At 43.8% G+C, this 27,232-nt stretch overlaps 1 protein-coding gene across 3 annotated transcripts in view; it reads left to right on the top strand.

Moving 5' to 3' along the window:
• rnf130 (ring finger protein 130) overlaps positions 1 to 27,232 on the top strand; it is a 171,380-nt gene that overhangs the window by 86,902 nt on the left and 57,246 nt on the right. For all 3 annotated transcript variants that reach the window (XM_041193888.1, XM_041193887.1, XM_041193886.1), the window contains exon 4: positions 27,045 to 27,127. In XM_041193888.1, the coding sequence (XP_041049822.1) occupies positions 27,045 to 27,127 (83 nt within the window). The remainder of the gene's footprint in view (positions 1 to 27,044; positions 27,128 to 27,232) is intronic.

Genomic DNA, 27,232 nt, shown 5'->3' with positions numbered 1-27,232 from the left:
GACAGATGCAAAGTATTCATTTAACACCTCAGCCATGCCTCTTGCCTCTATATGTAATCGCCTTTTTGGTCTCTAATTGGCCCTACTCCTCTTTTTACCATCTTTTTACTATTGATGTGTTTATAGAATACTTTGGGATTTCCTTTTATGTTAGCTCAGTCTTTTTTCATAATCTCTCTTTGCTTCTTGTATTTTGTTTTTTACATCCCTTCTGAACCTTCTGTATTCAGCTTGGTTCTCAATTGTGTTTGCTACCTGACACCTGTCGGAGGCAAACTTTTTCTTCTTTAACTTAATTTCTATCACCTTTGTCATCCAGGGAGCTCTGGATTTGTTTGTCCTACCCTGCCCTTTTGAGGGAACACACCTTGACTGTTCCCAAACCATCTCCTCTTTGAAGGTAGCCCATTGTTCAGCCACTGTTTTTCCTGCCAACCTTTGGTTCCAGTCTATCCAGCCCAGCTCCATTTTTGCCCCATTGAAGTCCACTCTCTGCCAATTGATTATTCTTACTCTGGATTGACCAATATAATTTTCCACTATCATCCTAAATCTTATGATACAATGATCACTGTCCCCTAAATGTTCCCCCACTGTCACTTGATCTACTTGGCCCACCTCATTCCCAGGAACCAGGTCTAGCAGTGCCTCCTTTCTTGTTGGGCTGGGCACACAATGCTGTTGGAAATTCTCCTGAATACAATCTAGGAACACTTGTCCCTCACTGCCCCTTACACTACCACTATCCCAGTCTTTTTACGGGTAATTAAAGTCCCCCATTATTACTACTCTATGATGTTTACACCTCTCTGTAATTTTCTTGCAGATTTGTTCCTCTATATCCTTCCCACTAGCTGGTGGTCTATATATTACACCGAGCAATGTAATTGCACCCTTATTCTTTAGATCTAGCCAAATCGATTCTGTCCTTGAATCCTCTGGCACATCCTCTTTCTCCAGTACTGCAATACTCTCCTTAACCAAAAACGCCACCCCTCCTCCTTTTTTCCCTTTCCTATCTTTTCTGAACGCTCTGTAACCAGGAATATTTAACACCCAGACCTGCCCTTCCTTAAGCCAAGTCTCCCTTTATTGCCACAACATCATAATCCCACAAGGCAATCTGTGCCTGTAAATCCTGAATTTTATTAACAATACTCTGTGCATTCACATACATGCAGTGTAACCTTGATTTAGACTTCATTACTTGCTCCCTTACTCTGACGCCATCTATTAACTTACTATTCTCTATTTTAGTGCTATTTGCCTCTCCCAACATTCCGTGCACCCTGGTATTACTTTCTAATATTCTCTCCTGATTCCCACACTCCTGCTGAGTTAGTTTAAACTCTCCCGAACATCACTAGCAAAACTACCCGCAAGGACCTCCGTCCCAGCTCTGTTCAGATGCAACCCATCCAGCAGTGTGCCAGGAAGCTAAAGCCCTCCCTCTTGCACCATCTTTCCAGCCATGCATTCATCTGTCTTATCTTCATATTCCTGTACTCACTTGCACGTGGCACTGGGAGTAACCTGGAGATGATTACTTTAGAGGTCCTATTTGCTAATTTTCTACCCAGTTCCCTAAATTATGATTGCAGGACCACAACCCTCTTCCTATCTCTGTTGTTAGTACCAGTTTGGACCACCACCCCTGGCTGTTCGCCCTCCCCCACAAGAATGTCCTGCAGCCGTTTTGTGACATCCTTTGTTGCACCAGGGAGGCAACAAACCATCCTGGAGTCACACCTGTTTGCTCTCCTAACTAAAGAATCCCCTATCAGTACTGTCCTTCTGCTCTTCTTCCTCCCCTCCCCCACACCTGGACCATCCATGGTGCCATGGGCCTGGCTCTTGCTGCACTCCTCCAAGGATCCATTGGCCTCACCGATATCCAGAATGGAAAACCAGTTAGTGAGCAGGACCTCTGGGGACTCCTGAACTACTTGCTTGTTTCTCTTGAATTGCCTGACAGTCACCCATTCCTCCTATCTGCCTGCTTGCCCCAAATTGCAGTGTAACCACCTCTCAGAACATGCTATCCACATAGTTCTGTGCCTCACAAATGCACCTCAGTGACTCGAACAGCTGCTCAAATTCTGAAACGCAAAGCTCAATCTTGTACAGCCAGTGAAACTTCATGCACAAGGGCTCATTTGGGTCATGAGAAATGTCCACAACTCCTCACATGCCACAGGATGGGCATTCCACTTGGCTGATCTGTCTTGCCAAGGCTTAATCTTAAACTTTTAAATCACTTTTTTCCTTAAACTTTAGTAACTTTTATTTACTTTAACCTTACTCTTGTACTATTAACTATAAGCTGGGGATTAGTAGAAATTCTTCACCCTTACACATAAATCAGCACTCTCTCCTATACCTATAAATTCTCACTTTCCATGTGCTTGTTTAGAAATTTACGTTCTGTACTCGCGCTGCTTTTAATCCCCAATTGACTCTTCACTCGGCTGTTTTATCTCCCCTGAGCTCACGCTGTTTTATCTCCCCTGAGCTCGCGCTGTTTTATCTCCCCTGAGCTCGCGCTGTTTTATCTCCCCTGAGCTCGCGCTGTTTTATCTCCCCTGAGCTCGCGCTGTTTTATCTCCCCTGAGCTCGCGCTGTTTTATCTCCCCTGAGCTCGCGCTGTTTTATCTCCCCTGAGCTCGCGCTGTTTTATCTCCCCTGAGCTCGCGCTGTTTTATCTCCCCTGAGCTCGCGCTGTTTTATCTCCCCTGAGCTCGCGCTGTTTTATCTCCCCTGAGCTCGCGCTGTTTTATCTCCCCTGAGCTCGCGCTGTTTTATCTCCCCTGAGCTCGCGCTGTTTTATCTCCCCTGAGCTCGCGCTGTTTTATCTCCCCTGAGCTCGCGCTGTTTTATCTCCCCTGAGCTCGCGCTGTTTTATCTCCCCTGAGCTCGCGCTGTTTTATCTCCCCTGAGCTCGCGCTGTTTTATCTCCCCTGAGCTCGCGCTGTTTTATCTCCCCTGAGCTCGCGCTGTTTTATCTCCCCTGAGCTCGCGCTGTTTTATCTCCCCTGAGCTCGCGCTGTTTTATCTCCCCTGAGCTCGCGCTGTTTTATCTCCCCTGAGCTCGCGCTGTTTTATCTCCCCTGAGCTCGCGCTGTTTTATCTCCCCTGAGCTCGCGCTGTTTTATCTCCCCTGAGCTCGCGCTGTTTTATCTCAGTAGAAAGGGGTAGTGTGTGTGAGAGAGTAGGGGAGGGGAGAGAGTGTGAGAGACATGGAAGAGAGTGTGTGCGAGTGTGTGCGAGTGTGCGCAGGAGGGACGAGGGTGTGTGCAGGAGGGTGTGAGAGAGGGGAGGGTAAGTGTGTGTGCAGATGTGAGGGTGGGGGGAGAGTGAGGGTGTGTAAGGGTTTTTATGTGTCTCTGGCTTGCTCCCAATCTCAGGATTCTCATTCACCCACAACCCCACACACCAGCACGCACTCTCACCTGCCCTCATAGTGGGTGAGTGAGTTAGCACCCTGAAATTGTGAGTGAGCCAGAAACATGCACGCACACACCCTTTCACACTTGAATCGTCACCTTATTTTTTCCTTTAAAAAAATAATTAATTTATTGTTTTTGCATTTTTTTTTTCCTGAGCAAGTTGATTAGTTTCATACATTAGTCTTTATTTTGAAATTCTTGTTTAATGTTGTGTGAAAGCGTATCTTTCCGAAATTTGCTCATTGGCCCCTTGAGTGAGAAAAAAATTGAAATGTGCTGCGCCACCCCCCAGCCCCCCACAAAAAGGTTGGGCAAGCCTGCAATATGTAAAAAGCCCAAGAAGGGAAGTTTGCTATTCGATCTAGTAAAGGGAAATGAACCAGAGCACGTAAGGGGGGAGCATCTAGGCAATAGTGATCATTTTGTGACGATGATAGAGAAGGAACTAAGTATGGCAAAAAACAAGTTCATCATGTCCTGCCCAGTAAAGGCATATCTCATTCATAACTTTTATGAACTGTGTGTAAATGCTGCAAAAAATGGCCTCTCCCCATCACTTGCCTTGGTTTATTGATTCAGAAACTGCCACACTGTCTCGAAAGGACAAAAAGACTGAATGAAAAGTGTCAATACCTATATCCTGAGACCATCCAAACTGCATTTCTGACTTGAGTAGGTTTTTCTGAAACCAAGACAGTGAATATCTGCAAACAGTAATCCAAGTTGTGGCTAATTAACTGAAGCCCAACACCATGTTTGGAAAAGGGGACTGAGAGAAACCACATGGTAAGGCAGCCATGTTGGTCTCCTTATTTCATCTTTAAAGGCTACCTGCTAAGACACAATAAGACAGCAATTGCAGAAACAACATCAGCAGAAAGGGCAGGAATACCTATTCCTTAAGAACTGGAGATAGTAATATTGTAAAGTCTCCAAGCCTGTGCTTTTTCAAGTCCATCAATACAGAAAACCAATCACCTGGTAACAAGACTGCAAGTAACTAACTTCAAGACCTGAAGAAAGCCCATCTCTTCGAGAAAATCCTGCAACAATCCTGTTATTTGACTTCAGCTATTCACCTAACTATTTGAGTGAAAAACTCTTCTCCACCAGGCTGCATTGTGTGCTCTCTGAGCTTATCACGTGGGTTACAGGCTATTATTTTGTTTATAACTTGTAAAAGTGCACTATTCTCTAACTGTATTTTCCTTGAGTGTGTGTGGGTGATGTAGCGTTAGCTTTTTGGGGTGCATACGAGAATAGATAATCTTCAAAACACACAAAATGATTGCTGCTGGTTATTCAAATTGCGCACCCGCACAGGGATTAAGAAACTGAAGCAGGTCGTGCCCAAATGCAGCAAGACCTGGACAACATTCAGTCTCAGGCCGATAAGTGGTACGTAACATGAACGCCACACAAGTTCCATGCAATGATTAGCTCCAACAAGAGAGAATCCAGCCATCTCCTCTTGACATTCAATGGCATTACCATCGCTGAATCCCCCATTATGACAGTATTTTTATAGTGCAGAAGGAGGCCATACCCTCAGGATCTTGAATATCTCTGTCAAGTCTCCTCTCGGCTTTCTTTTCTCCAAGGGAAACAGTCCCAACCTCCCCCAATTTATCCCAATCATACTTATGATTTTCCTCTGTACCCTCTCCAATGCCTTCACGTCCAGAACTAGATGCAGTACTCCAGATGAGGCCTGACTAGTGCCTTATAAAATTCAACATGACTCCTTACTCTTGTACTCAATGCCCCATTAATAAAGCCTAAGATACTATATGTTTTATTTATGGCTCTTTCAACATGCCCTGCCACCTTCATTGACCTAGGTACAGATACACCAAGATTCCTCTGTTCCTGCACCTGCTTTAGAGGCTCTCTCTTTGTTTTATACTGTCTCACCACATCTTTCCTGCCAAAACGAATCACCTCACACTCCCCTGCATTGAACTTCATCTGCCACTTGTCTGCCCAATCCACCAACATGTCTATGTCCTTTTGAAGTTCAAGATTATCCCCATCACAGTTGACAACGCTTCCAATCTTTGTATCATCTGCAAATTTTGAAATCATGCCCTGCACACTACAGTTTAGGTAATTAATATATATCAGGAAGAGCAAGAGTTCCAACACTGACCCCTGAGGAACTCTACTACAAACCTTTCTTCAATCCGAAAAACAACCGTTTATCACTATTCTGTTTCCTGTCACTCAGCCAATTTCTTATCCAAGTGCCTACTTTCCCTTTTATTCCATGACCTAGAATTTTGCTCACAAAATGTCTGTTGTGTGGCACTGCATCAAGTTACTTTTGAAACACCATATACACCACAACAACAGCGTTTCTTTTATCAACCTTCTCTGTTAACTCTTCAAAAAACTCCAGCAAGTTAGTTAAACATGATTTTCCCTTGATGAATCCATGCTGGCTTTCCTTAATTATCCTGCATTTGTCTAAGTGATTATTGATTTTATCCCGTACTATAGTTTCCAAAAGTTTCCCTACCACTGAGGTCAAACTGACTGGCCTGTAGTTGTCAGCTTTATCCTTGCACCCCTTTTTGAACAAGAGTGTAACATTCGCAATTCTCCAGTCCTCTGGCACCTCCTCTGCGTCTAAGGAAGACTGGAAGATTATCACTACTGCCTCTGCAATTTCCACTCTCACTTCCCTCTACCTTTGGATGCATCTCATCCTGTCCTGGTACCTTATCTATATTAAGTAAAGATAGCCTTTCCAAACCACCTTCCACTCAATTGTAAGTTATTCTGTTGTACCAGTTATCTGCTCTCTCACCTCAGCCTGGGTAGCAAGTTCTTCCTTTGTAAAGACAGATGCAAAGTACTCGTTCAACATCTCTGCTATTTCTCCAGTCTCCACGTGCAAGTCCCGTTTTTTCTCCCTAATCAGGCCCACTATTTCTTTTACCACCCTTTTATTATTTACATGCTTATAGAAGACATTGGATTCCCTTTAATGTTCACTGCCATCCTCTTTTCATGCCCTCTCCTTGCTTTTCTTAGTTTCTTCACTTCCCCTCTGGTCCTTCTCTATTCAGCCTGATTGTCCATTGTATTTTCTACCTGACATATGTCATACGCGCACTTCTTCCTTTTCATCTTTACCCCTATCTCTCTCGTCGTTCAGGGCATTCTGGAATATACCTTGACATTGCCTGTAATACTTTTTCTCTGAAGGTGGCCCATTGTTCAGCCACTATCTTTTCTGCCAACATTTGATTCCAACTTAATTGACTCAGATGCATTCTCATCCCATTGAAGTTGGCTTTCTCCCAATTAATTATCCCTGCTCTACATTGTTCTCTGTCCTTTACCATGATTAACCTAAACCTTATGTTTACTGTCCTCTATAGGTCTCTTACTGATATTTGATCCACATGGGTCAAGTCCTTTCCCAGAACCAGCTCCAAAAGTGCATGCCCTCTTGTTGGGCTGGAAACACACTGCTGTAGAAAATTATCTTGAACACATTCCAGGAACTCTCACCCCTCTTGCACTATTCCTATCCCAGTCTATATTTGGATAATTGAAGTCCTCCATTATGATTACTCTCTAACTCTTAAACCTCTCCGTAATTTCTTTGCAAATTTGTTTCTCCACATCCCTTCCACTAGTTGGTGGTCTATATATTACACCAATCAATGTAATTACACCTTTCCCATTCCTTACCTCTAGCCAGAGAGATTCTGTCCTTGACCCCTCTGGAATATCCTCTCTTTTCAGTACTGTAATGACATCTTTAACCAATATTGCCACTCCCCACCAGCCCCCCCACCTTCCTTCCTTTCCTGTCTCTCCTAAACACCTTGTATCCAGGAATATTTAATGCCCAGTCCTCCCCTTCTTTGAACCAGGTCTCTGTTACAGCAATAATATCATAAGTCCATTTGTCAACCTGTGCCTGCAGTTCATCAATTTCATTAATCACACTTCGTGCATTCACATACATGCATATTAGCCCTGATTTAGGCTTTTTTTACTTTTCTGCTTATTCTGACCCCATCTAATGACTTAATACTCTAATTCTATCAAACTTTCCAAGTATTCTGTCTACCTTGATGTGACTCTCTGCTACATCCTCATTATCAGTTGACGCTCCACTATTCTCACTGCCAGTTTTTCTCCTTTGCACTCTGAATTTCCCCCCAGGTAACTATCCCCCTGCCAATCTAGTTTAAATCCTCTCCAACAGCACCAGCTAACCTCCCTGCAAGGTCACTAGACTCAGCCCTGAGAAGGTGTAGCCCATTCTTCTTGTACAGATCTCACCTGCCCCAGAACTGATCCCATTGCCTCAGAAATCTAAAGCCCTCCTTCCTACTCCATTTCTCCAGCCAAGTGTTGATTTGCTCAATCTTTCTATTCTTATGCTCACTAGCATGCGGCACTGGGAGTAATCCTGATATTACTGCTTTTTATTTCCTTTCCTAACTCCCTAAAATCTGCTTTCAGCATCTCATCCCTTTTCCTACCTATGTCATTGGTCCCAATGTGGACCACGACCTCTGGCTGTTCACCCTCCCCCAAAAGAATGCCCTGCAGACCCTCTTGTGACATCCTGACCCTGGCACCAGGGAGCCAACATGTCATCCTGGAGTCACATCTACAGCTGCTGAAACGTCTGTTCCCCGAACTATGGAATCCCCTCCTAGTAAAGCACTTCCACCTGCCTCCACCCCTCCTGTGCAGCTGAGCCACCTGCGGTGCCACGGACTTGGCTCTTGCTACAGGCCTTTGAGGAGCCATCTCGCTCACCAGTACCCAAAATGGAAAAGTGGTTAGAGAGCGAGAAAGCCTCAGGGGATTCTTGCACTGCCTGTCTGGTTCTTTTAGATACTCTGGCCATTCTCTCTCTGCCTATGTACTTCTTAGATGCAGTGTGACCACCTTTCTAAACGTGCTATTCATATAATCCTCAGGCTTGTGGATGTACCGCAGTGACTCCAGCTGCCGCTCAAGCCTTGCAACTGAGAGCTCAACTTCCTGCAGCTGGTGACGCTTCCTGCAGATGTAGTCATTGAGGGCACTTTGTGCCTGCACGACTTCCCACATCCTGCAAGATGCACATTCCACATGGCCAACCTGCACTGACATACCTTATACTTTGTATAAAGCATTTATTGCAGTATTTACTCATTTATTTTAATTATTGTCTTAATTTAGAATAATTTCTATGTATAACTACAATTTACTGTGTTTATCTCAGTCTTGCCCCATCTCACGCTTTTTTAACTCTCCGACTCCACTCAGTCTCACCCCTTCTTGAGCTCTTTTAACTCCCGATTCCATTCTCAGTCACGCTTCTTCTCGCGCTCTTTTAATTCTCTAGCTTCACTCTATCTTGGCCTTTCTCACACTGTTCTAACTCCTGACTCTGCTCTCAGCCTCACCCCTTCTTGTGCTCTTTTAACTCTCCAACTCTGCTCTCAATCTTGCCCCTCTTTGCACGCTTTTATCTATCTGGCTCCACTCAACGTCCTGGAGGTTACCATTGACCAGAAACTGAACTGGACATAGAATAAAAAAACATAGAAAATAGGAACAGGAGTAGGCCATTCGGCCCTTTGAGCCTGTTCCACCATTTATTATGATCATGGCTGATCATCCAACTTAATAACTTGCTCCCGCTTTCTCCCCATATCCTCTGATCCCTTTCGCCCCAAAAGCTATATCTAACGCCTTTTTGAAATCATACAGTGTTTTGGCCTCAACTACTTTCAATGGTAGTGAATTCCACAGGCTCACCACTCTCTGGGTGAAGAAATTTCTCCTCATCTCAGTCCTAAATGGTCTACCCCGTATCGTCAGACTGTGACCCCTGGTTTTGGACTCCCCTACCATCGGGAACATCCTTCCTGCATCTACCCTGTCTAGTCCTGTTAGAATTTTAAAGGTTTTTATGAGATTCCACTTGACCAGACATATAAATACTCTGGCGACAAGAGCAGGCCAGAAGCTGGGAATTCTATGGAGAGTAATTCGCCCCCTGACCCCCCAAAACTTGTCCACCAACTACAAGTCAGGATTGTGATGGAATACTCTCCAGTTGCCTGAATGGATGCAGCTCCAGCAACACTCAAGCTCAACACCATCCAGGACAAAGCACCCCACTTGATTGGCACCTCCAACATCCACTCCCTCCACCACCATAGTGGCAGCAGTGTGTGGCATCTACAAGATGCATTGCAGCAGCTCACCAAGGCTCCTTCGACAGCACCTTCCAATCCCATGACCTCTACCACCTAGAAGGACAAGGGCAACAGACTCATGGGAACACCACCACCAGCAAGTTCCTCTCCAAGCCACACTCCATCCTGACTTGAAACCATATTGCCGTTCCTTCACTGTTGTTGGGTCAAAGTGCTGGAACTCTCTCCCAAACACCACTGTTGGTGTACCTACACCACATGGATTGCAGTGGTTCAAGAAGGCAGCTCACCACCACCTTCTCGAGGGCAATTAGGGATAGGCAATAAAAATGCTGGTCTAGCCAGCAGTGCCCACATCCTGTGAAAGAATTGAAGAAAAACCACACACCTCCTCCTTTTCAAAAACTCACTGGTTATGGACAGTAAGGGAAGGGAACAGGGGCTTCAGTGTTCTCTCATCCTTGTCCATAATAATAGATTGGAGAAAAGCTGATTTTAGGGTCTGAGAATACAACTTGGGGAATTAAAATGAACTACAATATTGGCAAACAGCAACGTAGAGCAGCAATGAGAATCATTTAAAACTATGTTCAACAGAACACAAGAAAAATATATTCTGCTGAAAAGAAAGAACAAGTTAAACACTAGTGAGCACCCATGGATGAATAAAGACATAAGAGAGAAATGGAGGGTCAGGAAAGAGGCATACATTAAGTACATAGGGCAACAGAGGAATACATGATAAGGGAGAATATAAGGAGATTAGAAGTGATGTCAAAAAAAAATCGGGACAACAAAGAGGAACAATAAAATTAAATTATCAAGGAAATAGAACAAAATAGTGAAATATTTTAGGCATGTCATTTTAAAAAAAAAAGAGAGGCTGTGATGGGAATAGGACAATTAAAGGATAGATAGTGCAATACCTCAGGTAACAATAATGCTGGAAATTGTAAATATTTTTTTGTTTGGTATTTACCAGGGAGATAGAACAGGTAGACACAGCATAGAAAAATGAGATGGGTGATGAGTTAAATGGATTTAAAACAAAAAGGGATGTACTGAATAAACTAATTGAACTCATAGAGGATAAAGCCCCTTGATCTGGATTCATTGCATGGCCCAGACACCATCATCACCATCCCTGGTTATGTTTTGTCCCATCGGCAGGACAGACCCAGCAGAGGTGACGGCACAGTGGTACACAGGCGGGAGGGAGTTGCACTGGGAGTCCTCAATATTGACTCCAGACCTCTTGAAGTCTTATTGCATCAGGTCAAACGTGGGCAAAGAAACCTCCTGTTGATTACTACGTACTGCTCTCCCTCAGCTGATGAATCGGTGCTCCTCCAGTGTTCAGCACCACTTGGAGGAAACACTGAGGGTGGCAAGGGCGCAGAATGTACTCTGGGTGAGGGATTTCAATGCCCATCACCGAGTGGTTCGGTAGCACCACTACTGACCGAGCTGGCCGACTCATAAAGGACATAGCTGTTAGACTGGTTCTGCAGCAGGTGGTGAGAGAACCACAAGAGCGAAAAGCATACTTGACCTCATCGTCACCAACCTGCCTGCTGCAGATGCATCCATCCATGACGGTATCAGTAGGAGTGACTGCCGCACAGTCATTGTGGAGACAAAGTCCCGCCTTCACATTGAGGTTACCCTCCATCGTGTTGTGTGGCACTACCGCCGTGCTATATGGGATAGATTTCGAACAGATCTATCAACTCAAGACTGGGCATCCATGAGGCGCAGTGAGCCATTAGTAGCAACAGAATTTTACTCGAACACAATCTGTAACCTCATGGCCTGGCATACCCCCCACTCTACGATTACCGTCAAGCCAGGGGATCAACCCTGGTTCAGTGAAGTGTGCAGGGGGGCATGCCAGGAGGAGCATCAGGCATACCTAAAAATTAGGTGTCAACCTGGTGAAGCTATAACACAGGACTGCTTGTGTGGCAACCATCATAAGCAGCAAGTGATAGCCAAAGCTAAGTGATCCCACAACTGACGGATCAGATCTAAGCTCTGCAGTCCTACCACATCCAGTCGTGAATGGTGGTGGACAATTAAACAATTCACTGGAGGAGGAGGCTCCACAAATATTCTCATCCTCACTGATTGGGGAGCCCAGCACATCAGTGCAAAAGATGAGGCTGAAGCATTTGCTACAATCATCAGCCAGCCGAGCGGATGATCCATTTCGGCCTCCTCCTCCGGAGGTCCCTAGGATCACAAATGCCAGTCTTCAGCCAATTCAGTTCACTCCACATGATATCAAGAAACAGCTGAAGGCTGTGGGCCCTGACAATATTCCGGCAATGGTACAGAAGACTTGTGCTCCAGAACTTGCCATGCCCCTAGCCAAGCTGTTCCAGTACAGCTACAACACTGGCATCTACCCGGCTATGTGGAAAATTGCCCAACTGTGTCCTCTACATACAAAGCAAGACAAATCCAACTTGGCCAATTACAGCCCCATCAGTCTACTCTCGATCATCAGTAACATAATGGAACGGGTCATCAACAGTGCTATCAAGCAGCACTTGCTTAGCAATAACCTCTCACTGATGCCCAGTTTGGGTTCCGCCAGGGCCACTCAGCTCCTTACCTCATTACAGTTAAACTTGGTTTAAACATGGACAAAAGAGCAGAACTCCCGAAGGTGAGGTGAGAGTGACTGCCATTGACATCAAGGCTGCATTTGACCGAGTGTGACATCAAGGAGCCCTAGCAAAACTGGAGTCAATGGGAATCTGAGAAAACTCTCTGCTGGCTGGAAGGGGTTGTGGTTGTTCGAGGTCAGTCATCTCAGCTCCAGGATATCACTACAGGAGTTCCTCAGGGTAGTGTCCTAGGCCCAACCAACTTCTGCTGCTTCATCAATGACCTTCTTTACATCATAAGGTCAGAAGTGGGGATGTTCGCTGATGATTGCACAATGTTCAGCACCATTTGCGACTCCTCAGATACTGAAGCAGTCCATGTCCAAATGTAGCAAAACCTGGATAATATCTAGGCTTGGGCTGACAAGTGGCAAGTAACATTCACACCACATAAGTGTCAGGCAATGACCATGTCCAACAAGAGAGAATCCAACCATTTCCCCTTAATGTTCAATGGCACTACCATCACTGAATCTCCCACTATCAACGTCTTGGGGATTACCATTGACCAGAAACTGAACTAGACTAGCCATATAAATACTGTGGCTGCAAAAGCAGGTCAGAGGCTAGGAATCATGCAATGAGTAACTCGCCTGACTCCCCAAAAGCCTGTCCACAAATCAGGAGTATGATGGAATACTCTTCACTTGCCTGGATGAGTGCAGTTCCCACAACACTCAGGAAGCTTGACACCATCCAGGACAAAGCAGCCCGCTTGATTGGCACCACATCGACAAACATTCACTCCCTCCACCACCAACGCACAGTAGCAGCAGTGTGTACCATCCACAAGCTGCATTGCAGGAATTCACCAAGGCTCCTTAGACAGCACCTTCCAAACACAAGACCAGTACCAACTAGAAGGACAAGGGCAGCTGATAGATGGGAACACCACCACCTGGAAGTTCCCCTCAAAGTCACTCACCATCCCGATGTGAAATATTTCGCTGTGCCTTCACTATCATTGGGTCAAAATCCTGGAACTCCCTAAGAGCACTGTGGGTATACCTACACCACATGGACTGCAGTGGTTTAAGAAGGCACCATCACCTTCTCAAGGATAATTAGGGATGCTGGCCCAGCCAACGAAGCCCACATCCCGTGAATGAATAAAAAAATGCATGTAGATTAAAAGTGTCTAGAGAAGAAATAGTTGTAGCATTACCGCACAAATAATTTGTTAGAAAAAGAGTATAGTGCCAGAAGACTGATGTCATTTCTAACTTAAAAGGTGTCAGAAATTTGCCTATGGAATTATAGACCAGTCATTTTAGCATCAGTGGTGGGAAGAATAATGGTCTCCATACTAAAGGGGAGAATGGAATCACATCTGGAAATGAAAACTGTAATAATGTAAAGTCAGCATGGATTTCAGAAGGGAAAACCTTGCTTTACCAATATTATTGAATTTAGTCAGGAGATAACAGAGAGAGTAGACAACACTAATGCAGTAAATGTAATTTATCTGGATTTTCAAAAGGCCTTTAATAAGGTGCCACCTAATAGCTAATGAGTAAGGTCAGGGAATGTTATAAGTGACAGAATGAATTACCAGCTGACTCCAAGACCGAAAGTATGGAGTGGGAGTAATGGGTAGTTATTCAGAGTTGCAGAAGGTGGGAAGCGGTGTTCCATAAGAATCAGTGCTGGTGTTCTGAATTTACATTAATAATTTGGACTTTGGATTCAAAAACACAATTTCTAAATTCGCAAATAAGACCAAATCATAGAGATAGTCAATACTGAGGACTGCAACAGATTATAGGAAGACATTAATGAATTTGCAGAATTGGCAAATAATTGGCAAATGAAGCCCCACAGATAAATGTGAGGTCATACATTTTGGTAGGAAGAATAAGGAGGTTACTTACAACTTGAAAGGTGCAGATCTAGGTGGGGAAGATGGACAAAGGAGCCTCTGAATATAAATACACCATCACTAAAAGTTGAGCCACAGGTTTGCAAGGCCATAAAAAAATATAAGCCAAGCGCTCGGCTTTATTTCTAGAGGGTTAGGATTGAAAAGTAGGGATGTTATGCTAAACCTGTTTCAAACTTTGTTTCGACCACACTTAAGAGTACTGTGAGCAGTTCTGGTTACCCTATTTTAAAAAGGAATTAGTGACGCTGGAGAGGATGCAGAGAAGATTTAAAGAGTGATGCCAGAAAAATGTGGATATCAATATCAGGAAAGAATTGACAGGCTGGGTCTCTTTTTTCTCTTGAAAAGAGAAACCTGAGGGGTGACCTAATAGAGGACTTTAAAAATTACATGAGTGGATGCAGGGAGAATATTTCCACTTAAGGGGAAAGCATAACTATAGGCCATCAATATAAGCTAATCACCCAAAAATTCAATAGGGAGTTCAGAAGAAATATGTTCACTCAAAGTGATGGGAATCACTACCACATGAAGTGGTTGAAGCAAATTTTATCAATGCTTTTGAGGAGGAACTGGACAAGCATGTGTGATAGAAGAGAGTTGAGGGTTATGATGATAGATTTAGAAGAGGAATGGGGATAGAGTGAAGCATAAACATGGACTAGTTGGGCCAAATGGATGTTTCCATCTTGTTTGCGTTAACTAACCTAGTTTCAATAATTTATATTAAGGCAACCCAAAGAAATAATTTCTAACTGCTGCACTTTGACAACACAAATCAGACTCCACTCATATTTGACATACAAAATAATTATACTGCTATAAAAACTGACAGGTTGATTTCCATCACTACTTCAGTGAATGAAAAATCTGAGTTTACATGCATGGCAGGCAGAACAAAGTTACCTCCAGGCTTATGTTTAAAAGGAAGACAGCCACCTATGATAAAATTCTCTGATTACTCACATTCAAGTGTGTCCTAAGGGATGGATAAGATCCTGACACTGGATCTGATCAGGGATTGTTAGACCTGGTGTTCTGATTAAGATTAAATGTTCCCTCCTTGTCCTGAATGTTTTCCATCAAAAGAAGAGCTACTTAAACACAGAACTTAACTGGAGTGATTACCAGGATTGTAGTAGTTATCAAATCTTTGAAAAGTGCTTTGCAAATTAAGTGAAATAGTTGAGTGACCTATTCCATTATTTAATGGAATAATTATTCACAATACAGTAATTATTTATTGAATGCTACAGATTTGCATGGAAACCTAGTAACAGCAACATTAGGACCTCAGGGACAGAAATCCCACCACCCCCACCTCCCCTCTCCCCTTTACCACCCGGCTACCCAAACACAAGAGCTTCCAGCCAATCAGAGGCTCTCAGTTGTTCATTGCTTAACAGTGGCACCAGGGAGTAGGTGGCTGCTGCCAGTAATGCACCCATCCAAGGCTCAGGATTGCTAAGGGACCCAGGCAACAGGTGAGTGATGGTGGGAGGGGGCTAGTGGGTGAGTGGGTTCAGAAGAAGGGGCAATGGGTGGCTCTTAGTGGACCCCACTTCTGGATGCCGGGTCTCTGAGTGCCTTTGAATGCAGATGAACTCTCCCGCCCCCGCCATTAGTTTTAGCAGGTGAATACCAGTGGTGACATCATTAAGTGAGCATTAATTGTAATGTTCACTTAAGGGCCTCAATTAGTGGTGGGGTGGGAAGGCTGTCCACGTGTCTTTCCCGCATTGGACTTAATCAGGGCAGAGACAGGGATGAAGTCCCTGAGTCCCCACCTGCCACCCTCCCACCCAACTAAGTGCCCCCCTGCCACCAAATGTATCTCATGGGGAGGGCATTAAATTCTGCCTAGTGTGTCTGTGTATTTGTGTTTCTGCCAAGAATGAGGTTGGATAAAGTTTTCAACCATGGTTGAGCAACTTGCCAACATACACGCATGAGTTAGCACATTTGGAAAATTGGGAAGTGACTAATTTCAAATCTTGGCAAAATCAGAAATATGACGTGCTCAAATTAGTGCACAAGAGCATCAGGATAATGGAAACAATTTCTGAAGAGATTGAACTGAAAGTGTGGTGCTTCATACAGCATATAACATCTAAACAGAAAAAACTTGAAATGGAAAATACTGAACAAATGAATCAGGATACAGTTGCTAAGAAGAGGATGCTTATAATTGGTCTTTGGCAGCCTAGAAATGTGTTTTAGGCACCTCAATGCACCTTCCCTCATTGTCCTCCATTTGTAGCTGCGTAAAACGAAACAGGTCTTTAATAAGCTATTATGATAGGACAAAGAAAAAAAATATCTGTGTAAGTGTTAGCCAATTACAGTTACAGATTTGAATAGATAAAATCTCTTATTTAGCAAACATCAGTGTAAAGCACAAAGCCAGAGACCTCCCTGTAATGTGCACACTTCCATAAAACACATGTCTATGGTTTCACTGATTAGTGGGTTTGGGTAATAAACTACCCATATTGGTTAAAAATGCAATTTAGCAAGCCCAGGCCAATCAGTAGTAATCGGTAGATATTAAATTACCAAATAATCATGTGCCTTATTCCTGTAACTCTTAATCAAAATGAGTACAACTTGAAGTTTAACGAAAACATTAAAAATTGGGTATGAATTATCTTCAGTTATGATATACTGCTCTAAAATCCACATATTTCAAAGAGCAATGTAGTTCAGATTTTTCCTTGGCAGCATCCAGTAGCAGGATCCATTTTCAGGCAACTTGATAAATAACTTCCAGGGGAAAAATTGGATAAAGCCCAAAAATGGAGACTGGGTTTGGAATGTGCAGTTAATCCTTTTGTTTTGATTCAAGCAGCAAGCAAATTTTGTGCTGCCTGCATGATGATAATGTCCAGTCAAAGCTAAGCTTGAAAAGGGAGGACAAAATTGTGAAAGGCTAGCATGAATTTAGGCTAGCCTGTGGTACTTAAAGCAAGCCAGCATTTCTTTCGAAGTGGATGTCCACTTTGGCTGCAGCAGGTGCTGGAATTCAATGCGCACGTGACTTTGACCTGGGGAAGACACAGGAATGGCACAGCATGGCAAAGAATAGGCTCCAAGGTTCTCAGACACAGCATTGAAGGCTTTGGTGCAGGAGGTTGACGGGAAGAGAGAGATCCTCTAGCCAGGGGGTGCTAAGAAGGTCCTCCAGACACACTTTGAGAAGGCAGAAAGAGCAGATGGCCGTGCAGGTCAATGCCAGCACTGTAACATTGAGGAACTGGATGCAGTGCTGAAAGCAGTTCAGTGACTCGCACAAGTGATCAAGGTTAATGAATGCATCTTTAAAATGCCACATTGCAATACAAGTTTCACACACTGCTCAATTCACAATACCACATCATTCAGCTAACAGCAATCTATTGATCCCAACTTACACCTAGCCTTCATAGCTTCACTGCAACCTTAAATGTTTAGCACTGCTGTAAGCTTCACACTCATGTCTCTCAGCTTGCACACATTGCCAGCCATTAAATCACATGACCCAAACCCATTGCATCACATTCACTGACATATCTCCCTCTCCCTTACTGGATAAGGTAGTGCATATCTGAAGGCACTAGCTGCTACTGGCGGAGGACAGGTACGGCTACATGGACGGAGGAGACGGTACTCACCATCATTAGTGCAGCTGTGACTCAGGTGGTAGTTCATGGCAGGGTTGAAAGCATTGAAGATGACAGTAGGTTCCTACTTAATCCAACTCCTCACAACTCACTTCCATTTCATTCAACAAATTCATCAGATTCCCAGGCTGCACATGGTGTAAGTATGAACCTCTTGCTTCCGCCTCGCCTCCGCTCACTGCAACCCTATCCTTGTGTTTTTCTCCTATTTGATACCCAAGAATTGCCACCAGGCTAAGCAGTAGTGCAAGAGCATTAAGTGGAAGAGGAGGAAGAGACTGATGATGAAACCCCTCTCTGATCTCACATTCACAGCCGCTAGCTCAGATACTTGCACCGTGCTTACAGGGTAAATTAGAAATGGGCTCTGCAAGTGCTGAGTCACCAGGCAAAAATGGCTTGTAATCAGGGGTGGGGGAAAGGGCAGCACAGTTGCAAGATGGTGGAGGGCAGTGTTTCACATGGGTTCTGTTACGTACAACTCAGGTGAGGACTTTGAAGTAACTTGCAGGAAAAGGCTTGGTTCATTGGTAATTCTGTCAGTAAGCCTGAGTTCATTGTTGAGGAGTCTGAAGGAGCCCAGCACCAACTTGGCACAGGACTTGAAGCAGAGATTGAAACATACAAACATACAAATTTAGAGCAGGAGAACCCCTCAAGCCTGCTCTGCCATTTGGTAAGATCATGGCTGATCTAATTGCATCTACTTTCCTCTCTATCCCCTATACCCTTTGACTCCTTTGTCAGTCAAGAATTTATCTAACTCAGCCTTAACACTCTTTAATAACTCTGCCTCCACTCCTCTCTGGGGAAGAGAATTCCACAGGCTAACAGCCCACTAAGAGAAGAAAAATTCTGTGTCTGAAATGGGAAACCTCTTATTTTTAAGTTGTATTCCCCTAGTGCTAGTCTCTCCCATAAAGGGGAACATCCTTACAACACCCAAAATGTCAAATACCCTCAGGATCTTATATGTTTCAGTAAGATCACCTTTCATTCTTCTTCTAAACTCCAGTGGATACAGACCCAACCTGTCTAACCTTTCCTCATAAGGCAACCCCTTCACCCCAGGAGGCAACCCCTTCGTCCCAGGAACTCATTTTTTCCACATAGGAGGTGGTGGCCAATTCCATGAGAACATTTGCGAACTCAACCTTTATGCATTGTCTGATGACCTTGTCCCAGCTCCCAATACAGAACAAACTGAAGCTGTCTGGGTGCTGCAGCAGAATTTCAGACTGAAGTCATGAGCTCCCTTATACAGCATTGGATGGCAAACTGCGAGAGGCTTTAGATGCCAACTACTGCAGTCTGGAAGGATCCTTACACAAAGAGGTTCATGACCACAGTCACGTTTACAGCCTCTGTCAGAGCTGCCCTTGTCCCACTCTGAGGCTGCAGCAAGTTTTCATTGACCACCTCCTTTGTAAAATGGAAGCATCTCGTCCACTTTTCCTCCCTGAGGTATAGGTATCCCGGGTGGATGTGGCCTGCACCTGAGAGCCCTCCTCTCCCCTCTTCCTCCTCCCTAACTCTGTGTTGTCTCTCTTCAATTTCACTGTCATACTGTTGGCCAAGGGGCATGGAAACCACTGCATCCATGTTTAGAAGCAGGTGGCCTGAGCAGAACCCTTGAAATGGGCACCAAGGCCTTCTCACATGCAATGCCACTCCCTGTAGTCATCACCAACTTTAAAAAGCAGTAGAAAACATGGAGAATTTCTACAATCTCAGCAACAGCCAGCAGAAATGTATCAACAACAGCCTGAAAATAGTGGACAATCCATTTAAATAGTGCTGATGGGGGTCCTTCCTGCTGTTGAACACCTGTTCAGCTGTGCGAGGTTAAGAGAGTGCCTTGCCTCGGGCATTGAGATTAAAAGTGGCGCCACTCAAGTCAAGTAATGACTGAGATCACGACTTACATATTTGTGGCACTTGCTGCTAACATGTCGGCACTAATGCCCTCTTTAAAGCTCTGTCCCTTAGTCTCTTTTTAAGACACTCCTTAAAACCTACCTCTTTGACTAAGATTTTGGTCATCTGCCTCCTTATGTGGCCTGATATATTTTGTTTTATAGTGTCTCTGTGAAACTCCTTGGGCTGCTTGCTTGAATTAAAGGTGCTACATAAATACAAGTTGTCGCTGTTGAATAAAATAGCTAGGCAACAGCTAGAGTACTATGTATAATTCTGGTCAACACAATACAGGAAGGATATGATTTTTACCAGAGACGGTACAGAGGAGGTTTATAAGTAGATTGCCAGGAATGAAAAATTTTGTTATGAAGAAAGATTGGATAAGCCGGGGTTGTTTCCTTAGGAAAAGAGGAGGCTGAGGGGAGATTTAATTGAGGTGTTTAAAATTTATGAGAGGCCTGGAGCAGTAGTTGGCTTGAACTAATGCGCTCAGCCTTGGTCCAAACATGGACAAAAGAGCTGAACTCAAGATGCGAGGTGAGAGTGACTGCCAAGTGTGGCATAAAGAAGCCCTAGCAAAACTGAAATCAATGGCAATCAAGAGGAAAACTCTTCACTGGTTTGATTGAAAAGTAATACCCAGCATGATTGTGGTTGTTGGCGGTCAATCATCACAGTCCTAGGACATGGCTGCAGGAGTTCCTCAAGGCAGTGTCTTAGTCCCAACCATGTTTAGCTGCTTCATCAAAGACCTTTCCTCCCATCACAAGGTCAGAAATGGGGATGGATTTATCAATGTTCAGGACCATTTGTGGCTCCTCAGATACTGAAGCAGTCCATGTCCAAATGCAACAAGACCTGGACAGCATTCAGGCTTGGACTGATAAATGGCAAGTAACATTCATGTCACAAAATGAATGACCATCCCCAGCAAGAGAGAATCTAAACATCTCCCCATGACATTCAATGGTGTTATCATCGCTGAATCCCCCACTATCAACATCCTGGGAGTTACCATTTGAGCAGAAACTGAACTGGTCTAGCCATATAAATACTGTGGCTACAAGAGCAGATCAGAAGCTGGGAATTCTGCGGCAAGCAGTTCACCTCCTGACCCCCCCAAAGCCTGTCCCCCATCTACAAGTCGAGAGTGTGATCGACTCTCCACTTGCCTGGATGAGTGCAGTTCCAACAAGACGCAAGAAGATTGACACCATCCAGGACAAAACAGTCTCCTTGATTAGCACTCCATCCAGCACCTTCAACGTTTATTCTCTCTACTACCAATGTACAGTGGAAGCAGTGTGTACCATCTACAAGATGCACTGCAGCAATTCACCAAGGCTCCTTTGATAGCACCTTCCAAACCCATGACCTCTAAAACCTCAAAGAACAAGGACACCAGATACATGGGAACACCACACCTACAAGTTCCCCTCCAAGCCACATACCATCCTGATTTGGAACTATATCCCGTTCCTCATCACCATCTTCTTAAAGGCAATTGGGAATGGGCAAAAAATGCTGGCCTAGCCAGTGACATCCGTATCCCATGAAAGAATAAAAAAAAAGGAAAATGGCGTCCAGTGAAGTCCTCATCAGAAGTGTGCACAGGCATCATCTTGCATCTAAAACGGCACTAATAGTGCCAAAAATGGGTGCTTGGGAGTAGAATTTTGCAGTCCAGATCCCCATATATTTTACTATCATCCCAGTATCCATCACCCATTCTGGCCCTATATTGCTGTTCTTTCTAGTTGCTGACCTCGAACTTGCTATTCCATTCAAAGATTTTCATAATCATAATCATAACCTAAATCTATGCTCTCTTCTCCCTGTGCTGCATTCTGTTTCAAAACTACTCACAACCTGAAATCATCCTGGTCAAAGTCATTGGCACCATGTTTGAATGCATTTTATCCCCCTCTGGCATTGTCAACTATTGTATTTTCCTTCCGAGAAATATAATAAAATTATGACATAGAAGAAGGCCATTCAACCCTTTTTGGCTGTGCACTTTACATGCATGTCCAATATTTTTAAATGCAATGAGGGTTTCTGCCTTTCAAATTTATTCAAGCTGCCTGCAAACTCCCTCCCCTGTGCTTCCAGAACAAATTTTAGTTTTGTGTTCCATTTTAGAGCATTTTCGAGCCTGACAAATTTGTTTTCAGCCCCAGCTGTTGAGCACAAAGCTTCTTTTAAATCCTAGGCTGTCAGCATTGAGATGACAGATGAACACATTGTTTTGTGCTTTGCAAATAAATACTCTTGCACAAAAGCTCATTCTGGGAATTTCTATATGTTGTGGAATTATTATTAGTTGATGAATAGTTGCACTGTTACGGATCTACAGTCTCAGTTTCATTAGCTAGTGGGCCAGAGAATATTTCGGTGCAGCCTAAAGTAGTTTCAGTGCTAATGTGTTAGAAAATAAAAAGCTAGGCTTTCAAATCTACCTAGCTTCCTCAACTGTGAAAAATCTCCAAACGCCATCTCAAACCAGATTCAAAGTACAAAGTGATAACAATTTATTGCTATTTTTATCTGCTTGTTGCATTCTTAGAATAAAATCAGAAATTTGGATTAGTAATTTTAGCCTGAACTACAATGCCCATGTGCATCTTTTCTCTTTGTCCTTTTGGGAGATGATCAGAATTGTACAATGAAATCCTATGAACCTATTTCTAGTGCGCAGCCTAACGATATAGGCATGAGGTGATGTTTTGGTTCATAGGAAGTATTTATGTATGAAGGAGGACCTCTGAGCTGAGCAAGTGATGAGTATTCGTATGAAACCTAATCTTGGTCATGTTTTTTGACTCTACTGCTAAAATCCATTGCAAAGTGTTTTTAACTTTTCTGAATAGTTATCTTCAATCCCACTCCAATGGAACAAACTTAATTGTCAGTCTGAAGCAGCCTGAGTCTTGATGGGGGGAATGGTTGGTGCAGGGTGGTGAGGAACCACACTAATGATTGAATATACAGAATTAGAATTAAATATTGCTTTTAGTCGCAACATGTTTGACTTTTCTCTTTTTTGAAGTGGTCTAGTGAGCCATTCAGTTATGTCTAACCACTGCAAAATATAACAAAAGACACAGTTTACAGTGGTTGAAGAAGGTGGCCCACCATGGCTTTGCCAGTGACGTCCACATCCAAAGAATGAGTTTTAAAATGTTCCAGGAATTGATTATGCCATTGCTTTCTTTACCTAGTCCTCCTCTAGCTTGTAGAAATTGCTTCTCAAGCTCATATTAGTGATCAATAATTTAATTGTAGTTGACATGTTAAAGGTTAATTAGTTGGCATTGTGTTGTACGTTTGGCTCAAACCTCGACTTAGGGTACTCTTGCCAAAGATGTAATCGATTTTTTTAATAAAGAAAATTAATAATGCATCATATTTTAATGATTCTCAGTGGATTATTATGAGCTAGAATTTGCTGCCAAACTAATGATGAGTTTAATGTACATGCCTGTATTAATGTGTCAATTTCCAGCAACTTGTGGCAAGGAACAAATAGCATGTGAATTGTGACTTACCACAAGTTGCAACAAGATTTGTATCACCTTGCCATTAGATTCATACGGCTGAATTTTACAGGCCATTCATGGGTGGGAAAGCAGGCAGATGGACTCATAAATTAGGGTGCCAAGTCATCAGTGGCATCCCTGCAGTTGGCCCGCCCCTGCTGTGATTTTGAGTGGTGGAGGAGGTATTGGATGGGTCACCCACCTGTGGCCCAGTTGAGGCTCTTAAATCAGAGCATTAAATACCCATTTAACAAGCAGTGGGAGAGGCCAGCACTCAACTTGCAGGTTTAACCCTGTAGGGTGCTAGTCAGCTAAGGGTTGGGGGGAAAGGAGGGGGTGGTGGTGGTGGGTACCCGTTGCCAATCGGAGGCCCCTTCCCAAAGTTTTGCCTCCTACCCCCCTCCCTCCTCCTCCTCCTTCCCCCTGTCCACACTTTGCATGTCCAATGTGTCCCTCAGTTCTCATCTTCAGTAATGGGGCAGCCCAGTATTTCAGTGCAAAGGACAAAGTTGAAAAACTTGCAACTGTTTTCAGCCAGATGAATCGTCAATCTCAGCCTCTTCCTGAGGTTCCCCAGCATCACAGATGTCAATCTTCAGCCAATTCAGTTCACTCCTAGTAATACCAAGATAAGGCTGATCACATCCCGGCTGCAGTACTCGAAGATTTGTGCTCCAGAACTAGTTGCGTCTCGAGCCAAGCTTTTCGAATAGTTACAATATTGGCATCTACCTGACAATGTGGAAAATTGTCCAGCTATGTCCTGTCCACAAAAAAAGGACCAATCCAAACCAGCCAGTTACCGCCACATCAATCTACTCTCAATTATCAGCAAGTAATGGAAGGTGTCATTAATGGTGCTATCAAGCCACATTTAGCAACAGCTTGCTCATCAGTGCTCAGTTTAGGTGCTGCCAAGAGTCACTCATCTGCAGATCTCATTACCTCATTCTTGGCAAACAAAAAAGGTTAATTCAAGACATGAGATGAGAGTGACTGACCATGACATCAAGGGTAGCATTTGACCGTATGTGACATCAAGGAGCTTTAGCAAAATTGAAGCCAATGAGATTGAGAGGGAAAGCTCTCCACTGGTTGGAGTCATACCTAACACAAAGAAAGATGGTTGTGGTTAATGGAAGCCAATCATCTCATCACTATGGCATTGCTAAGGAGTTCCTTAGGGTAGTATGCTAGGCCTAACCATCTTTAGCTACTTCTTCAATCACCTTATCTTCAATGTAAGATCAGAAGTAGAGGTGTTCACTGATGATTGTGCAATGTTCAGTACCTCTGAGGAGTTCTGAAGCAGTCCATGCCCAAATGCAACAAGACTTGGACAACATTCAAGCTTGGGCTGACAAGTGGCAATCAACATTCGTGCCATGCAAGTCCCAGGCAATGACTATCTCAAACAAGAACAAATCTTACTATCTCCCCATGACATTCAATGGCATTAACATCAGTGAACTCCCTTTTATCAACATCCTTGGGATCAGAAACTTAGCTGGACCAGCCATACAAATGCTGTGGCTACAACAGCAGATCAGATTCTGCAGTGAGTAACTCACCTTCTGAATCCTGAAAGCCTGCCCATCATTTACAAGGCACAAATCAGAAATGACATGAAGTATTCTTCACTTTCCTGGGTGAGTGCAGCTCCAGCAATACTCAAAGCTCAACGCCATCCAGGGCAAGGCAACCCATTGATTGTCACCCCATCCACCAACTTAAAAATTCACTCCCTCCACTAACAGTGGTTGACAGTGGCAGCAGCATGTAACATCTACAAGATGTACAGCAGTAACTCACCGAGACTCCTTCGACAGCACCTTCTGAAGCTGTGACCTTTATCACCTAAAAGAATGAGGGCAGCAGTTCCATGGGAGCTCCCTGCAAGTTCCCCTCCAAGTCATACACCATCCTGACTTGGAACTATATTGCCATTTCTTCTCTGCCACTGGGGCAAAATCCTGGAACTTCCTCCCCAACAGCACTGTGGGTGTGTACCTACACCACATGGACTGCAGTGGTTTAAGAAGGCAGATCACCATCACCTTCTCAAAGGCAATTAGAGATTGGCTACAAATGCTGGCCTTGCCAGTGCTGCTCACACCCCCCAAATGAACAAAAAGAAAGGCCACACTTCAGCCATGAATGGGCAGTCTCAAATATTTAAAAACATATACATAATCAGAATAACTCTGCTTTTAGAGTGTAATTTTTCTGTATTCGGTCACTAATGACACTTGCAGCAGTTTGCTATCCCACTGCGCCATTTGTAACAGGATCAACGTAACTTTGTGATGCTAGATCGAGGTTATAATGAGAAAAGCTGAAGATGGAGGAAGTAGTTTTGCTAACACCAACTACACTCTTGCATTGTGTCAGCTTGGCTCACTTAATGCCATTTTCAGATCAGAATCTGAGTCCAAGGGCTGGATTTGTAGCCCCTAAAGGGGACGTGCATGAAACCAGGTGGGCATGGAATTTTGTACTGCAGGCTGGTATACCAGTTCCCCAACTCCATCCTGCCGCCTAGCCATTTTCCTGACAATGGGGTTGGGAGCACCTATCTAAGGCATTGAAAAGCCTATTGTCAGAGGCTGACTGGGATTTTCCAGTCAGCCTCCAGGGCACCCAGACAATATGCTGTATAGCTACCTAGGGGCCACCTCTGTGTGGCAGACCAGGGGATCAGCATTTCAGGCAGGCTTAGAGACTCTCCCTGCTGCCTGTGTTCACTTGCAGATGCAGGTCGTCCAGTGGAAGGGTTTCCTCCAACCCCATCCCACACGATGGTGGCTCAACTGCTTGATCTATTTTTTATCTCAAATGTAAAAAAGTTGGAGAAAGGGTGCTTCTATCTCGGGGCATCCTTTCTTCACTTACCATGGCATCTTGCTGTTTCCAAGGTGAAGAGCCTCTTATTGACCCTCCAACTTTGAGAGCCCACTCACTGTTCTTAATTGGATGACGAACCCACCCTCTGGCCACTAATTGACACAGTGAGGGTTTCTGACCCCTATTTGAGTTTCACAGCAGAGTCCTGAGCCCCACATGCAAAGTCATGCCCTTCGGACTCTAACTGCTTTGCTATGAATAAAATGTTCAACCAAGGCCTGTCTGTCTATTGCTGAAAAGAGAGGCATGTCGCTGAAGCTTTTCATCTTGCACTCATCAGGACAAATACAAGAAGCCAAAATTTCAAACTATCACAACAATTTATACTACAGGAGAAAAAGGTGTTGATTGGTTGGTAAGTTGACTCTGCCCAAGGTGTTGGAGAGGACACAAGTGGTTAACTTTTTGGTTTTCTATCTTTCCCCTGATCCTAGGGTATTGAAGTTAAGTATATCACCTTGGCTGAAATCAGCTAACTCAGCATAGATTTGGAATTTTTCTAGTTTTGTATCATTTAATGCCAGGCCGGGTAATATATTTACCATAAAGCTTGATGTGTTATTTTAGCTGTAAAAATTATGCACAGCTTACTCAATCCCATGTGTCATCACTGACCCTATCCAGCTTGTTTTCTCGTGATAGGTGGCAACGTAAATTGAGATTACTTGGAAACTTTTATCTGTGTTATTGTGAAGTATTTTACCCTTCTGTGCCAATGTGTAGATTTAAAAATATCTGTTAAGAGAAATTTTGGAAGGACTCCTTTTTTTAAACAAAAAGGTCAAAACTTATTAACTGTGAGCAATTATTAACTGATTTGTACCTTTTCATATTTTTCAGGAAACTGACCCAGAGTTTGATCACTGTGCAGTCTGCATAGAGGGATACAAATCCAAAGATGTGGTTAGGATTCTGCCATGCAAGTAAGCTGTTCAATATGTGTGAATATACTTGGCACTTCATGTCATACCTTTTGCAGAAATGGATTATATTGTCCCTCTATTATTATGTTATGTTAAAACAGCAAG

This window comes from Carcharodon carcharias, chromosome 8 (assembly GCF_017639515.1).
Source record: "Carcharodon carcharias isolate sCarCar2 chromosome 8, sCarCar2.pri, whole genome shotgun sequence".
NCBI classification, from domain to species: Eukaryota; Metazoa; Chordata; class Chondrichthyes; order Lamniformes; family Lamnidae; genus Carcharodon; species Carcharodon carcharias.
The sequence above is the reverse complement of the archived record's forward strand: the minus strand, read 5'-3'. Positions and strand labels throughout refer to the sequence as shown.